At 42.0% G+C, this 18,306-nt stretch overlaps 1 protein-coding gene across 1 annotated transcript in view; it reads right to left on the bottom strand.

Annotated features, from left to right (window-relative positions):
• SH3GL2 (SH3 domain containing GRB2 like 2, endophilin A1) overlaps nucleotides 1-10,508 on the bottom strand; it is a 98,066-nt gene extending 87,558 nt beyond the window's left edge. The window contains exon 1 of the mRNA XM_026097816.2: nucleotides 10,310-10,508. Within this exon, the coding sequence (XP_025953601.1) occupies nucleotides 10,310-10,354 (45 nt within the window). The 5' untranslated portion in view covers nucleotides 10,355-10,508. The remainder of the gene's footprint in view (nucleotides 1-10,309) is intronic.
• Between the last annotated feature and the right edge of the window lie 7,798 nt (nucleotides 10,509-18,306).

Here is an 18,306-nt window from a genome sequence, read left to right as displayed (position 1 = left end):
AGTTGAGGCTTTGTGGAGCTTAGGGCCACAACCAGTCATACATCCAGTGATTAATGGGGATACAGAGAAGGAGGCTATATAACTTACTTGTTTATGCTAGGCACTTAACAGCACACAACAGCAGAATAGCTCCTTTTCTAAAGACTTACTAAAACTTTTATTTTAGAGTCTGCACCAGAACTTTCTCAGATTCAGGTAACAGTATTCCCACTATGTCTGGGATACAAAGCAAGAAGAACTGGGGAAAAATTGTCTTCAGCCATGCAAAGCCATGCAGCTGCACAGCTGGTAAACCAGATGCAAAAGTGTTTTGCCTTTGCAGCTTAGCCAGGTATTTCCAGGTGCTGAGCCTCAGATACATGTAATGGCATTTCAGATAGCCCTGGGTATACACTAACAGAGCAGTTCAGCTTCTGTCTAGAATAATTTTGTAGTTCACCATTAATTATTTGAATGAGTCAAACATTTCAAACAGGTACTTGCTGATCAGAAAACCTGACAATCTTCATCAGTCAGTGCTGAGGAAAATTTTCACATACAAAACTTAGAGATTCTGTCAGCCTGCTCAGGACAGCAAGTACTCTCCAGTGGAAGGAGCAAACACTTAAGTCAAGCAGAGCTTATTTTCCAGTGATTATCAAACACCTTTTGTTAAAAAACTATCCCCAAATCAGTGAAAGAAACTCCCTACCCTTCTCCTTTTTAGTTCTCCATGTGAGACAGGAAATCTGCAATGGATGGGGTCATCTCAGAAACAAGGCAGGCTTTTCGTTCCTCAGTCACATTTGATTTCACACGCACTCCTGGAAATCTTTAATTCCATGGTGACCTCTTAAATCCACTGGTGTTAAGTCGTGTATGTTTTGGGGATACCTATGCTAGGACAACACACAGCATCACGGTTTCCAGAGCAGGAACTGAGGATCCTGGATATAATACACTGAGGTGGAAGGAAATGGCAAGTACTGGCCTCTTTCACTAATGCCTTCAGTCAGAGCTGTCCATACACACCCACAGAGGTAAGCCCAGCTCAACTTTCCAGGCTTCTTGTCATGGACTCCTGCACTGGTTCATCCGTGTTTCAGGTAACTTACTCCCATGCATCAGCCTAGGGCTTTACAGTTATACTAAAACTAGAAGACTCTGAGGGAAACATGAGAAGCTCTACAGCCTATTTGTAGCATCAGAGTTTTGAGCCATCAAAGTGCAGTCATTCTGAAACATGTCAATCCAGATGTCTACAGAGAGATTTGACATTCGTGAAAAATCACAGGTCCCAAATCACCCTGAATTAGTTTATTTTTAATTAAGACATTGCAAAACAAAACAAAGTTATGTGTCTTTTGACATCAGATATTTGTTGTTCTTGTTTTAATAACAGAAACCTATTCCTACCATACAAAGCCAAACTTTTGCTGTCAGATGCCCTTTTTGTAGTTCTTTACATATACAAGACAAACTGGACAATGCAGATGAAAGAAAAGAAATTCTTCTGCATAAAACAGTTAAAGATCTACATTATTTATTGCAGAACTATCTAAGTTTGCCTCTGCTTTCAGCTGGTATGTCTTCCTCTCTTCCAGAAATTCACATTTATCCTATTTAGCTAAGAGAGGCCAGATGCATGGCATATTAGAGAAAATATATGCCTACTGCCTGCAGCAGTTATGTCCACTTCTGCCAACAATAGATCTACCTTATATACAGTAAGATGTTTTTCAGCACTTTTGTGGAATGGGAAGGAGATTTCCCTGCAGCTTCAGAACAACATGGTCATGTTTTAAAAACAAATTTAGAACATCAATAAATAGAGGCTGCACGAGATCCAGCCATCCTTCCTGAGAGACAAACTTCCATTTGTTAATATTAGTGGAAGGCTTCTTGAATGATGAAGCCTTTATCAATAAGTCATGTACATATGCAGTTACCCCTGTAGGTCAAGACACATTTCGACCTCCAAACATTTTGATTCCTAAAAAAATATTTGCAAGTTTTTGAACCTTCCACACGCCTCAGCTCTGTTTTAAAAGAGATTATTTCCTTTTGTAACAACAGAAAGGAAAATCAAATCCCATCTGCTTCTGGCCAAAGCAGGAAATGGAATGGAAATAACCAACAGAAAAGGGACCTGCTCATGCATAAAAAAATCCTCCATTCTCTTCACCTGGAGCACGACTCAACTTTATCTAACTCCACTTGCATGCCAAGGACAGCATTCCTAAACAAACACAAATTCAGCTGGGGAATTAGTTGAGAAAAGTATAGCAACTGTTCATGCCTAATGCCCCTGACCACTCATATGCAAATACTCTCACTCAGATGGAAGGTGAGACTTGGTTTGTTTTCTTTAGATCCCTTTCCAAACCATATCAGTTAAGTAGAAAAGCTCCTTTTATACGGGCAGAGGAAAATCCATCCATCCTAGTTATACTTGTAAAACTGCAGCACTTTAAATTCAATCCTTAGCTTATGATGGCATAGCTTTCCAATACAGACAAGCTCTAAGTGACTCATCTAGAAAGACAAACACTATTTTTGACATTTATGTCTTATGAATTATTAACTGGTTTTCTGCATCTAGATAGATTTTGTATGAAAAGGAATTTTTGGCAGATACCTTGAGGGCTGAAAATTGTACAGACTGAAAAGAACTCAAGAAAATTATCTAGAAATAGTAATGGGCATATTGGCTACTGCTGTATAAAAGAGTAGGTCCTCCTGGTGTACGGAAAGTCATAAAAGTAGGCAGCAAGAACAGTTTTCAGGAGAGTTTTCTTTTTAGGAGAAAGAATGTCTCTCTTTCGGAACATGTTTTGTCATTGCACAATTTTGTTGTGGTAGTGCTTTTCCCCAGAGAAGCAGCAGAGAAATGATGTTCAACACTTGAATATATTTTAAACTGGAAAATAAGTGAAGTGGGTCCTCAATGCTACTGCACAACAGTAACTGATCTGTTAATAGAAAAGTGAAAACACTACGGAAGTGAGCAGTATTTCAAAATCTTTAGCTAAATTATTTTAACATTTAAAGACTTTTAGCAGCCAGTAAGAAGAACTGAAATTTAGGCAATCCAAATTCAACCGGATGTATGTATGCATATCAAAAAAATCAAACTGACACACAGAAGAAGATGAAAGAGGCAGAGGAGGGTGTAAACATTTTAGCACTGTGTGGTGTAAATAGCTTTTCTGCCAGCAGAGTAGGGGAAAAAAAGGGAATAAAGCAAACAATTTACTCTATTTTAAAACGTCTGCTCACAAAAGATTCAGCATAATATCCCAATTTGGGAGAGCGATTACAAATCCAAGGGAGCTATGACCAAAACACAGCCCAGTGGAAATCACATCAATATGATGCCAGCTGTTTTGTGGACAATGCATTCAGCTCACAATGCCTGTCCATATACAACCAGGAATTGTGGATCCACTTCACCAGCCACCCCAGAGCGATATGCCCATCAGCTGGGCCAGCAGCACCATTTCCCACTTTTTCAGGAGGCCCCTGACATCAGCTCGATTCACCTTTAACAGGCCAGCACTAGCCAGGCTAGGCAGCTGCTGTCTGCAACACCTGCGCCTGGGTCAAATAACACCCTTCTTGGGCAGCAGGGAAAGAATGCAAGCGCAAACCTCCACCGATCTGCGTGACCACAGCAAAGCAAGGTACAATGGCCAGGCCCACTTACAGTCCACAAAAAAGGGATTTTTTTTCCTCTGTGTGAAGACTATATAGTCATACACCATTCCCTGGGGTCCTCATCAGGGGCATGTCAGCATCATCAGAACCACATCGACTGTGGCTCAGTGGGACAAACCCAGGAACCACCTTATCTAGGATTGCCACAGTGGTTGCCATTTATAGCCAGATTAAAGTTATGAGGAACATTAAGCAGCCCTTGTTTTTTATTTTCTCCAACGCTGCATGTGTTTACTTTCACTCATGGGAATACTTTTAATAGGTTTGGGGGCACTTTAGCATCATTTTGACGACGGGTTTGTTATGGGCATCAGTGGTCCAAAGGATGTGGAGTTGAGCACATTCCTGAGGGAGAGCTACATCAGCACCATATGAATCAGACTGGTTATCACACCCCTAAAGACACACACCTTCATTAATGCCTGTTTCTCCAAACATGTTCATAACCCCCCCCCCCCCAAAAAAGCATCTTTAGGTAATTTATGTCAGTGTTTAACCCTGTAGTCTTTGCCCAAACTGTGGGGGTGACCTGGTCTGTGTTTCCCCAAACCTCATCTGTCAGGAAAGATCCTTCTACATAATTCATTCGAACAGAAAGTTGTTACAGTTTCATCACTGATGGATAGAGGATGAAGTCTCCATAGAAGAAATGCTTTTGAAAACTGGTAGTATAATAAATGTGAACTTCACTCCTTTTTCCCCTTCTTCAGGAAAAAAGTTATTTTTATTCCTATCACTTTTGTGACAGGACAAAGTCATCTGACATCTGCTACAACCTCAGGTTTAAAAAAAGTCTTGGAATAGAAACAGTAGCTTTAAGTACAAAATTAGACAAGCAATGGAAGGCTAGGTAATTCTGCTGTGGCAAAGACCACAGTAAAAATACTGAACTTTAGCACCATTTTCTTTCCCCTGTGTATCTATATGTATATATAATTTAAGGGGGGGAGGGATCAGCACTATCAATGTCCAACAGGGGCTGGTAATAGAGAAGAAAACAGGGATCCAGAGTCACAGCAGCTGCCAGAGGGAAGCACAAAGTAAAAGCTTCATCTAGGGGAAAAGGACTTTGGAGGGAAGCTTCAGTTGCCTCTGTGGGGGTCCTACAGACCTTTGCTGAGACAAGGGCCAGGGCTCCCTGATCCGTGCATTTTCTGCTGAGCACTGGCCATGCATGCTGTCTCTTCAGCCCTCTTCACAGAGCTGAGGAGAGCTGTCTGTATCAGCTCCTGACAACCTGCAATACGGATTTCCAGTGCTTTCCCTTCTGGTGGGCTTTTCAAGCCAAAGGCTACACCACGAGGTCATGACTGTCCATGTTTGAGCTCCTCTAGCCTCCTTCCCCCATGACAAAAAGAGAAAGCCCACCCAGCACCTCTGTCATGTTTGCACTCCAGAGCTACATAAAGCCACTGGATCTTCTGCCCAGTAACCTCTGCAGAGTCCGCTTCTGTTAAACCTGTTTACGCTGCTTCAGCATTTTTGTGAAATACCATTAGCATGCTAGTCCCAAGGGCACATTTAAGTCTTAAAGACACTGTTGTGCATGAATGACCAAGAGTAGTCAGTTCTGCCTGTTTTCTTGCTGTGTAATACTTCCAGTGGAGATGACAGTTTAGATGTAAAATAAGACTCTGATGCAGGTTATGTTTTGAGCATAGCATTCTTTATTTTTTGTCTCCACAGATAACTGGGAGAGAAGCTAGACATGGGTGTCAACCAGTGCCCCACTTTTGTAGATACAGAGGTGGTAACTGCATGAATCAAAAGATACTGCAGTGATAATTTTTAAGAGCATTTCTCAAGAATCTATCTTTTGCACACAAAGCAGCTGTTCCTACAATTTGATTTGGAGACAGGGTTGGAAACCGGAGCAGACTTAAAGCCATCAACAACTCAGAAGGGTTACACGATATCCAAGTAAAGGGCAATTTAGATTAAGGTCATTTTTTGCCCTTTCAATTACATAATATCAATAAAAGGACACAGGAACCATGTCAAATGTGGATATTGTATCTGGCAACCAACCTGAAATGCACAAAGAGAAGGCACTTTCCTACCTGCAGTGGAAATAATCCCCTTCATAGATAAAGAAATACCTTTTCCAAAAATAGTCTTTATTCCTGGATCAAAAGACACTCACTTCTCCTGACCACAAAATACACCACTTCGCAGTGGGGACACACACACCCCTTGGTGGTACCAGCCCTCCAAGATAGGTTTTTAACAACTAGTTTGGGCAGTACCCTCAGCTGGCTCCATAGTGCCATCACTGAAGAGCCACACCACCTTGCAGACAGCTCTTTTTCCACTTTCCTCCATCTGCTCAGCAGTTTCCACCCCCACAGGAGGAGGGGGATCATCAAGTCCAACATAAGCAACACAAAGCGCAGCAGCCACCCTTGGAAAAAATATTGCACTGGATGAGTTCCCAAACTAACTCACCTACCTTGTGGCAGTACATGTGTACCAACTACAGTTTGGGGGATGTGGGCAAAAGAAAATAAGGAATGAGACAGGCAGATGGTATGAGCTCCAGTATTTAAGGGAAGTATTTAAGTGAAACAACTATTGGTCTAGGTTGCTAAGCATGCACAGGTCTCACTTAAGTTAGTGGGACAGCCAGGAATATGAGATGGATACAGATTTGGAAAAATACTGGTATCACTATCACTAGCCACATTCTCCGTCAGTAAGACGAAAATAACAATCTGTTAGCTGTATTTTGAGAATTCAGCAAGTGCAGAAAGTGTATAAAGGAATATTACTTTTTTTTTTTACAGGAGGGTAAAGTAAAGAACATAAAAAGAAATTTTACATTCTTCTACAAATGTGTAGTAAGAACACCTGCAGAAGACCTGCTGAGGAGTCAGTGACTGGTAGAGTATGTGGTAGCAGCCCCAGCGTGTGAAACTACACACACTGACCAAATTCCCATGAGGGCCAGGCAGGCATATTCTGTTTTATTAACAGTGTCTAGCTGCTTCCCAGGCAGTAGATACTCAAGATTAGCACAGCTGAGATAAGGAAATAGTTCTAGTAGATTTAAGGCGCCCTTAGGATACAGTGAGTTGAGTCCTGCCTGGGTACCCAACATGCATCTGACTCAGGCCTCCAGCAACCCTCCATCAGCAACCCCTCATGAACCTGGAGTGTGTCTCCACACTGGTATCTGACCCTCTCTTGCCCACCTGGTGGTCACACACAGCAACTTAAGCAATACTTGGCTAGATGAATGATAATCTAGAAAAGCATGTGATCAAGAGATCATACTTCAATCATACTTACATTCCCACCAATTCCAGTGAAACTGCTCACAAGTTTATGGTGACGCACACACTCAGGGGCTTTCCCAAATCCTGCTCCTCAGCAGACTCTTTAAGGACACTTTCAATACATTACATATACAAACACCCATTGTTTTCAACCTCTGCCTCATCACTAATGCATTCTTCTTGCAAATGAACCTATGTAGACAGAAAGACTTGAACCAGCATAGAAACCCTTTGAAGCCTTGAGGATTTGGGGCTATCTGGGTAATAGCATAGCAGGACCGGAGCCTTATTTGTTTCTTATTAAAGACTAGGGTCATTCTTTTAATCTCTTACTGCGTACTTCACAGGTTGCCTTGTGAAAGAGGAAAGCACTTTACTTTCCATCTAGAAGGCTTGGCATGTAACAATCTCCTGACAACACACTGGAAGTCTTTTCTTTAGCTGTTTCTTCCAGTAACAATCTGTTTTTTCCATAAAAATACATATGCAGTTGACTTCTACCTTGGTTAAGACCAGTTAAATTAAATCCTGTTGTATCATAAAAGCAAAATACAAAGGTAGAAAATAAATGGAATTCTTTTGAGTCAAATCATTCCATGCAGACTGCTATTTAAATGTCAGTCACTGGTTCCCTGGGGAATCCCAGTCATGGCTATTCCCAAGGTTTTTGTTCATTTCTTTCACTATAGAATCACTGCTTTGTAAAAGCTTAGTTTTGACCCTGCCTCACAAATGCCATATTATGTGATGAATGAAGTCACATGGAAACACAGTTCATGTCATTTCAAAACAACTCTCTCCAAATGCCAATTTCCAAGTTTGACTGTCAAATCCATACCACCCAGAGCCATTCAAGTGTTCTTAAAACTGCACACAAACCTGTAGAAATAGTTCCCAACTTCCCCTGACTTCTGCAAAGTCAAAAATACTTCTTTTGAGCTTTATGGCACTGCACCAAGGTAAAGCCATTAGTGTTTTTTCTGAATGACAAAAGGTGAATGCTCCACTCACTCTAGAAGAAGCAGAGTTTCCTCCTGCTTTTCTGTGACTTCTTGCTATTGTCGCTGGTGTAAGGAATTGACAAACTTGAACTTCCCGTTCTGCAACATAACTTCTAGTTAGAGAGAATAGCAGTATTAAATACTGCCAGAAATCCCTATTTTAACTGGAATTGCATTTTGTAATAACATTATGTACTGATAATCATGAAGTCTCTGTGTAAGGCATACTAATGTTACCAGAATAACAGCATTAACGATAGAAACTAAACCAAGGTCTGCAGAAGGCTAAACTGGACTAAACAACACAACAACCTCAGAAATAACTTGAAATTGTCCCCAGTATAATTTAGGGCTACATTATGACACACCGGTTGGAGTTTTAATGTGAAGAACTAAGGGAATGACTCAGTTTTTAAAACTTTGAATCAGTTCTTCAGTCTTATCTGAAAAGCTTCACTTACACTGGCAACATCAATCCACATTCCACCTAGGGATTGATCCCCAGTCATGAGGATTACTCCCTAGACTACGGTCAGCAGGACTGAGCCCTTGATTTCTCACTCATACTGAAAACAAGCCAATGAGCAGGCCAGTCTTGCAACCCTACTCGTGAGTCATTTACATACATGAATGTGTCTTCATGGCCTGCATACAAATAATCTGTGAAAGTCCAGGCTGGGCCCAAAAATCCCTAGGTCATGCAATGTCAGGCTGCTAAATTTGGCCTCAGAACCTTACAGTTTTGGTTCCAACCAGTTAAACTCTTCCTCCTTCCAAATGACAGTACTGCTGCTAAGATGAGTCCTGGCAGTCAGTGTGAGATGTCATCTAAAGGATAGAGCAGTACACACAGATCTTTTACACTATGCTCTCTCCAGGAAGAGAATTTACCCCTGCTGCACTGGAGGCATACTTCTTCCCCTTTATTGTAAGTTTTTGAGTAGCTGCTATTAAAAAAAGTGAACTTCAGTTTGCCTACTTCTTAAACATGGCTGACAGACACTGCAATTCTTATTTTAGGTACCAGATCAATGCAGCAGTGATGACTCCTTGGCTTCTAACAGCACTAGAGAGCACAGGGAAAAATAACAAGCAAGTTAGCAGCAGCTGGACACTGCAGTATGGACCCAGGTGCCCTGACTGCACCTTACAGCATGCGTCACGCATGGCAGGTTTCTGTGAAGGACATTTAACCAACAATGCAGCACAGGGTGATGTGAAAGGTGAGACACCATGTCATCGGATGCACACATATGCCCATGAGGGACCTGATGTATCCCACTGCACTCACGGTTATAATGGCTGTTGGTATAACTATATGGCAGGGAGAACTGCAATTTCTGCTCATTCTTGTATTATGGATTCTTCTATTAGGAATTCTTGCCCCAGTCCAGCAGTAGATGAGATGGATGAGAAAGGGAGAAGTACAGGTATTGAGAAGCATAACCTACAGCCCATTTACAGAGACCTAGACTGTTACCTGAGGAAGCTTACAGTGAAGATTAACAGAAAATAACCGATATTTTCATATTCATTTTGCAAACACACTCCCATCTCAAATCTCTGAATTTGAAGGAATTCCCTCAACTTCTGTGAAACCATTTTAGACTTATCCACAAAGCGCATTGAGTCAGAACCCAATCCAGAAGTTACACCTTTACGAACTATCACATACAAGATTTTGTTTTACGAAACAAATCGGAGCCTGGTGAAACCTCCACCCTGACCTTCCTGCAATAACAAACAGCACCTAAAGCAACATGAACAAGCGTCATTAGTGAGATTTTGGCTGTATTTGGGGGGGGAGGAGGAGAGGGAGGTGATATTTATTGCTGATTTTCAAAGCCAGTCTAAGCCCTCAGCACAGGAGTCCACGGCCCGAGTGGGGTATTTGCCTGGCAGCCGCCCCCCTGCTGCAGGGTCCCCACACACACCGGCGGGGCCCCCACGGGGCAGCCCTGGTGCTCCCACACACACCCCTGCAGGAGGGGGCAGGCAGGGAGAAAGGAGCCAGGGACCTGCACACCCGTGCACACTCTTGCACCACGCACACTCGTGCGCCACACACACCGGTGCACCCCCATGCACACTCACACACCACGCATACCCATGCACCGTGCACCCCATGCCTAGCCACGCACATACACGCACACCCGGGCACACTCACGCATACCCTCACATCCCCACACCGGGCACACTCGCACAGACCCACAGACCCCCAAGCATGTCCACGCACCCTACACACGCGTGCACAGCCGCGCACACTCATGCATGCCCGCGCACACCCGTGCTCACCCATGCTCACCCACGCACCCGCCCCGCCGCGCTGCGGGGTACCTGGGTCGCCTTGTGGAACTGCTTCTTCAGCCCGGCCACCGACATGGCGAGGGCGGCGCGCTGCAGAAGAGAAGAGCCGAGCCGAGCCGAGCCGCAGCGTGCGGTGCGGTACGCGATGCCCCCGCGCGCGCCTCCCCCCGCCGCCGCGCGCCCGCGGAGCCTCTCAGGCACCGGCCGCGGTGCGGGGCGCCGTGACGTCAGGGCCGGCCGCGCGCCCTTTTAACGGGAGAGCGGGGGCGGCCCCGCCCCCCGGCCGCCCCGCGCCCCTCCCCCAGCGCCGGGTGCCGCGCCGCCGGCCGTTAGGCGTTCTCGCCCGCGCGGGCTGTTAGCGCTAACAGCAGTGGTTGGGAGTTACTGGGTGCTGCCAGCAAAAGCCGAGACGGCGTGGGCGATGGGACCCACATGTTCTCTGCAGGCTGGACCTGTCCCTGCACACGTGTCGCCGTTACCGGGTAGAGGCGTGCGCTTGCATGCAGCCCGTCGCTTAGCCGGCCGAAAGAAGCCGTGCTATGCTGGCTTTGCAGCCTTGCCACAAGAAACGTTCAGCACAAGCTAGTTTTAGGCAGAAAAAGCGTTTTCAGAAGTACCCAAAGGTGTTTCTAAGCCATAGGTGGGCACCGCGGTGTGCCTCATGCTCGCCCCAGTGCCTGGCGCCTGGCGGAGGGCCCACGCGTTGCCCCGGCGCTGTGCGGTGTGGTGAAGCAGCTGGGCCGCATGTCTGTGTCCAGGGGCAGAGCGGTGCCTCCCCACCTCGGAGCTGGAGTGTCTTGCTGCTCTTCTTACAAGCGTCTTACCGCGAGGGGTGGGATCCCGGACACCAAAGTCACTTCAGCGCTTGGGCATCATTACTGGGGGCTTCATCGGGAGGAAAGACGAACCAAGGATATCCCTCAGCTCATCGCAGAACGTGGGATAAAGGCCTTAGAAAAGCCTTGCCGGGGGCAAGCAGGCACCACCTTCTGGCCCAGTCCCAAACCCACACAGAGCGGAAGAAGCACTTCCATTCACTTTAGCGTTAATGTTATTTTAAAGGTTGAAAAGCGAGACCATATGGAGTCTCCAGGCCAGGACTGGGAGTTTCTAGTGCGAGCCAGTGTGCATTTAACAGAAAACTCACATAGTCTTGGGGAAGGGCTCTGTAGTCTGCAAGCAAGAGGTAGGAAATAGACCTATAAAGACTGGAAATGTTGTAATTCTATTTATTTATACCAAATGAACATATGAAATGGACAATATTTTTCTTCTGTTACATGATAACTGAAATAAAATGGTTATATTTCAAGATCTGGAGGTTGCCGGTGGTATCGCAGAAGAGTACTTTCCTCTTTGATAAAGATTTTGTGTGATAAATGAGTGAGAGACTAAATAACAGACAATATGGGCCTATAAAAGGTCCACCACATTCAGTTTTCATGTGATAAGCTGGAGATACGGAGCCTCATTTTCAAAGGTGTTACGCCCCTGCAGCTCACACTGAATGTTGATTTGAATTACTAGTAGGCTGCCTGTCTAAAAATCAGCCCAAATAGTAGTGGGATGCCCTGACGCACTCTGTGGTAGTGGTTATGCACACACGGATTCTCACAGCCCAATCTAACACTTCTAATTGTGCTCATGCTCTTTTTTTTCTAGAGCATCTGTATTCCTGGGAGCTGAGTATTAAAACAAGATTTATATGTGTCAGTGTCAATGGAGTTACAACTGCTTTGACCAAATTAAATTGTGACACTTGTCAGCCACAGAAAAAGAATTTATTTTATATCTGCTCCTCAGTCCAGTATATCATTCACTTGTGACTTCTTTTCTTGGAGCAATCTACATGAATAATGCTTGGAATCAGCTTCAGGAGATGATTTGTGTTTTCAGTAAACCATAGTAAACAATAACAAATGATGTTTGTTTATAATGTACACTCTCACATTTTGTAAAATATATATATATTTGCACCATACATATACCATGCACAAATAAATGTAATAGGCTAAGCATTTCATTTTCTTATGCCAAATAAAAACTCAGACATTAAAAAACAACAAAGAGCATGTCATTGTTGCATATTCAAGGAATAACAAAATACAGTAAGTACTTCTGTAGTTGCAATCCTAGTCCTCTTTCCTGCATGTACCTTACAGTTTTTAGTTGTTAGTTACTCTTGTTCTTATATAACATAAGGTTCATTCTGTAAGTTTAGAACTGCATGCTACTTCTAGCAGTATTTTTATTTATTAGCATACATATATAAAATACATAATATATAGTAATTTATATTAATATATTTATATTTATTATTCATCATTATCTGATGATTTTAACATAAAAAAATCTTTATTAACTTAAACCTGTTGCGCAAGTACGGCGTGAAGTAACATACAGGAGATATCCCATATGTGTCAGAAATAATTGCTGTTTTGATTCATGAACAGTTGTAAATGATCTTGTAAATACTAATAGTTTGATAATTATTGTACAAAAGGCATTTTTATTAATCTTCATGATAATATCATTCTGAAGAATTTAGCATAACAGGATTCTTCACTGTTCCACCAGGTGCCCAGTCATGAACTAACAAACTATTCCTTAACTACTCTCTTCATTTAAAAAATAAAAATAAAAAAGCAAACAAGGGAAAAACAGCCCTCCCACTCCCTCTAAAATCCCCTACTAGATCCTCAAAGCAACAATTAATTCAGAGTAGTTTGGTAAGATCCTGATTCAAGATGTCTGATTTTCAGAAACATTAGCAAATAAACATAATCAGAGTTATTAGGATAGAACATTTCCGAAAAGTCTGCCTTGACTTGGTCATTTAGACTGCATTAATTCAGCAAAATGTGGTGGAAAAGTCTTTTGTGGCTATCCAGATGATAATATAACTTTATGTTATTGTAACAATTTGCACCCTGGTGCAGTGTTAATCTAAAGTCTGATAGCAGAACAAGTTTTCCACTAATTTTATGCACCATTTAAACCTGGCTGTAAACAACATTTTCTCTAACATACAGCCTAGGACTTATTCCTGTTCGGTTTGCACCTTGATTTCCGTCTAATGCTTCTGTTACTTCATCTAAGCAAAGACAAACTAAACATGCCTATTTGTTTTCTCGAAACCTTCATTTCCTTCTCTTACAGTGATGTTTCAATCATATTTTCTGGCCATTCTTAGATTAATTCTCAAGTTTTCCCTCATATTTTATTCAAAGGAGCTTATATCCATTTTGCGTAGAGGGAGTCAAGGGGCAATACAGCTAGATCATCTGTAGGAATTTGAGTTTTGATCTAATTTCCTTTGTCTAGAGATGAAAAGGCATAGTAGAGCTCTAGAAGACCTCAGCATTTACAGATAAAAGGTCTGTTAAGGTCTCATAGATAGGTATAAAATGTAGGGACCTTCCAGCAGGGACATGAGACTGAATAGCCCCCTGACTGTTGTAACTCCTTTCGTAAACGAGATGATATAAAAATGCAACTCTACTGCGCAAGACAGAGCTCTAAAGCCAGTAAGAACTGAATCTGCAGCAGCAGTCACTAACTCATACTGGAAAACTTCAGTCATGAGGAAGAATGCCACCATGTCTTCTGAGTTTGCTTTGTAAATCTCTCGTCCAAATTCTGAGCAAGTTGAATATCTCTTTAAGAAACCATATGTTATTACTGTGCAAGGTGGTACGGTTGGAAGGTCATTATGTGAAATACATGGAAAAATTATAATTACTCTCAGTAGATCCTGCAGAATTTGACCCATATGTTTTTGATACAAGCACCATTTCAGAAGGCTTTTTTTTAAAATTCAACTAGCTAATATTTTCAACAGTGCAAAGGGACATAAGGCATAGTAAAAATCCCGTAATAATCTACCCATGAAAGAATATGCCAAAAATAAAAGAAAAACATTAGGAAAAAGTGCTTGAGCCAGAGAATTCAGAATATGATTCTCCTGGTATTCTAGCTTCTTGCAAAATCCTCAGTGGAAGCAAAATACTCCGTTCAGCACTTAATATAAGCACATTAAAAAGCCTAAGGTCAATGTAATCAAAATAAAAAAAAAATCAGGCATTATGAATACTACTTTTTCTAAATAAGTAACTGAGAAAAACCAAAATGTACTTAAAATGTTCAATCTCCATTCACTGGGGAAGAATTTGGATATTTATAAAGGTAATTATGGTGCTATGGCAAGGACCTTATGAGAAACTTTGGTTGATTTTTATCCCCACAATACTTGTGTAAGACAAAAATAAATGAACCTTGCTAATGGGAATCCAAGGTCCAGGTCGGATTTAGTCAGTTGCCCATAGTTGCTCAGGAACTGTGTAGCTCAGCCAGAAACTGAGCCAGAAACTGGAACTTAGCTATCGAAGTCCGCATTCAGTATCTAGTCCACTGAGCTACTCTGCAACAGATGACCTAGCAAAGATGGGAGAATCAGCAGGCACAGAATAATCTTATGTACATAAACCAATGCTCAATTTTTAAATAAACCACTTCCACTGGTTTGAAGGAGCCATTTCTACACATACACACACACACACACACACACACACACACACACACACAGAGCTTTGTTCCTAGCGCTGAAGTGCTATTGTTCTTCTAAACACAATAGCAGAGAAAATAAATAGCTTAATTTTAGTGATTGTTTAAAGAATAATATAAATAATCCAGGTGAAGTTCCAACATGTTTAACCTCCTAAATCATCCATCTCTGACCTTATGGATTCACAGCTTTAATATTCTTTCTGGGTAGATGGCTGACAGCTAAAGTTTCCTATAAAATTAAAGATTTCTTCTTTATAAACTGTACAAAGCTTAACTGGATACAGTACCACTCTTCTGAGGGTAAACTCCCCCAACATATGTTTTTTCAATCACTGCAGGCTTTTTGTCACAATGCTCAACAGAAACCAAGGTATCTGTTCTTTCCATAGTACCTTGCTAACAAGCATTTTTTGTCTGTCTTAGCTGATGAGAGCCGTTTCTGACAGCATGTTTTTGTTAAGGTTGTGGCTGAGCACTGTTGTTTCTGTTCTCACAGATACTTCTGTAGCTCCTTTCCATGAGGTCTTTGAATGAGGTCTTCTCTTAATCCTGCTCTTCTGCACGTAATCTTGCCTTGTTTATATCAATTCGGTGTTTGAAAAATGCAGGGCAATGCAGTCATGACTCTTGTCATTGTAGGTTACCACCAGTAGTAAGCTAGTATGTTTGTGTGGATCCCTCCACTGGTTATTAGCGATAGCACAGATTAATTCTTTCTAATCTTTAAGTCTCCTTTAATTTCAGCTTTACCAGAAGTTAAATATGTAGTTGAATCCCTCATTCACTGGATGCTCATTAGTCTGGACAATAAATAGAACTCTGAGATCCACAAAATTTATTTTCAATAGGTAAATTAATTTATTAATGAAGAAATAAATTAATGCATAAATAAATTCTTAGATAATACAATAAATTAGTGAATAAATAATAATTCATATATAAATACATTCATTTATTGACTGACAGGTTTTAGCTGTGTTTTGCAGCAACAGCTGTTTCATGATAATGGCTAAGGAGTATCAGAAAAATGCATGCAGACAAGACAGAGTCTTGTGGCCAGTACATCTAACAGCAGCTCTTAACCAGGACAGCTAGCTCCCCAGAATTACCTAGCTTGATTTTAGGGGTGCTGGAGCATCTTTCACAGCTGCTCTGCTCATATGCTTGCTGCATTGTCTAGACATAGGGGTCTTAGTAGGCCAGAAGTCCTAGAAGTGGCACTTCAGATACCTTCAGATTTTTCCTTGTACGAAGAAGCAGTATGCACATGCATACATGTGTGTGTGCAGTAAAGTGAGAAACCTGGGTTAGGTCCAGCTACTTTGGATTTTTGAATCTTTGCTGATGTATTCCAGATTTAATCCACAAAATAGTGAGATTTAATTTCTCATATTTTCTCACTTGCCTATTAACAACAGACCATCAGCTACTAAGCTGAGCAAGTCTTAACACATCCATGTCACCCACTGCCAGGATGTAGAGCACAGTAAAAAGGTAAGCATCATCTATTCTTGCCAAAATTAGTGAGTGCTCCTCATGATCTGTGTGTTGGTGGGCAGTCCCTTAAACACGGCACTATCAGCAAGCCTATCGTGAAGGGCATGCTACGGCAGTATAGTCTTATTTCTGATAACATGAATGAATTATATAATCCATGCATAATGAGGTATTCCAGCTGTTTGGTTTGTTACAGATTACATTATACACAGATAAATAAAGATCTATTCAGACAGAGTGTACACAGACTGGGAACTCGTCAGGATTGCTTACATGCATCAATATACATTCACATGCTGAAAAATTCTTATTCAGTTTTCCATTTCTGTGATTATATTTCTGGTTGTATCTAGGTGACCATTTTATTTTTACATTTATTTTTATTCAGTTTGGGATTTTTTAAAGTGTTTTAACCTTTAAAAAAATCTTTTCTTATTATCCTTGTGCCTCATTTGCCACACACTCGGAGCTGATTCAAACTAGAGCAGACCTTCCACAGAAACTTCTCTCTGTTCATACTGCGAGACATAAGAATTGGCCACTTTTTCCGAACTGTCTGTTCATATTTCAAATTTATCTTCTTTTGTAGAAGAATAGATGGGTTAATGGAGGACCAAATAGTCCAGACAGGTGAGCTTGGGGAGAATTACATGAACTGTGGTTAGCACTGTGGAACCTGCAAGGTACTCTATACAGGGACTTTATTAAGGTGAAAACATCTTTAGAGATTCAAATTACTGGTGCATGAAACAGTATGAAACAGCTGAAGTTTCACAGGAAATGCTATTAGACTATAAGGTTCAAAGAACAAAGCTTTTCCAGCCTTGCAGCAATAGTCAAAGCAGTTAATTCTGGTCTGGTGCTGGGTCATTAGCTCTCAACCTCGGTCAGAACAAAACACACAGTTTCTTATCCATGTATCTGTGTTTCACAGTATTGCTACAAAGCTGTGTGAGATTTTGGACACAGACTGGTCCTTCTGTACTGTTGAGCCTCCCGTAATAACTAATCAGACAACATTAAAATCATTTTGTATCCAATTGTTCATACTCTTGTCTGCAGGTTAATAGGCTATCCCATCTGTGCCTATCTGATGTACTGAGAAGAATTATCTACCACGCCAATGCAGATTAGTAATAAAGTTCACACATGTTATGGCCTATTCCCAGCACTCCTTAATGCAAGAAAGATGTCAAGTTATTAATGCAAGCATTTGTCTGGAGCAAATAGGCAAGACAAGGGACAACACAGGCAATGAAAGAGCAATTGGCATATTCAAATGCTTTAGCTGAGATAAGGTCATCCTGATTCTGACCTGTTGTTTTGGACAGTTAGCGGTAGCATTGTGAATGAAACACCCAGATCTCTTTCTCTCCCCCACAAGCTTGTTTCTTTAACGCTCACCAGATACATCAGGATCACGAGCTCCAGTACGAAGTTTGCACTAGCCATCACCTAGGAATGCCATGCGCTGTACCATGCAACAGATCCCCACTGAGGTCTGGGCCGGGGACCTCAATGCACAAACACCTGGAGTCCTCTAGCCTAGATCTTCAAGCTGGGAAGAAAGAGGCCTTTGCAGGGCAGCATACACCATGTCCCCGCCGGGTTGAATGTTCCCACACTTACTGGGTTGGGTGCTATGAAAGGATATGTCTTAATAGGAGTCTAGGGTGCCCCAGGCTCTAGGTCCTGTGCTACCCTCACCTTTATGAGCACACACAGAGAGCAAGGTGTCAGTAAGAGAAGCTGGAAGAGAGAGAGCATCCAAACCAGAGCTTGGCATCAGCCACGCTGTTTTCACTTTATAGATTCCTGTCTATTAAATAACCAGTACACCTCTCCCAGCTACTGAGATGATTAATGTTGCCTCCTCTCCCTGCACTCAGAATTCTGCTATGGGATTTTTTTTCATCCTGTTTCTATGATTGCACTCCAGTTATAACTGGGTTTGTACAGAAAGG

Source organism: Dromaius novaehollandiae, chromosome Z (genome assembly GCF_036370855.1).
Source record: "Dromaius novaehollandiae isolate bDroNov1 chromosome Z, bDroNov1.hap1, whole genome shotgun sequence".
NCBI lineage: Eukaryota > Metazoa > Chordata > Aves > Casuariiformes > Dromaiidae > Dromaius > Dromaius novaehollandiae.
The sequence above is the reverse complement of the archived record's forward strand: the minus strand, read 5'-3'. Positions and strand labels throughout refer to the sequence as shown.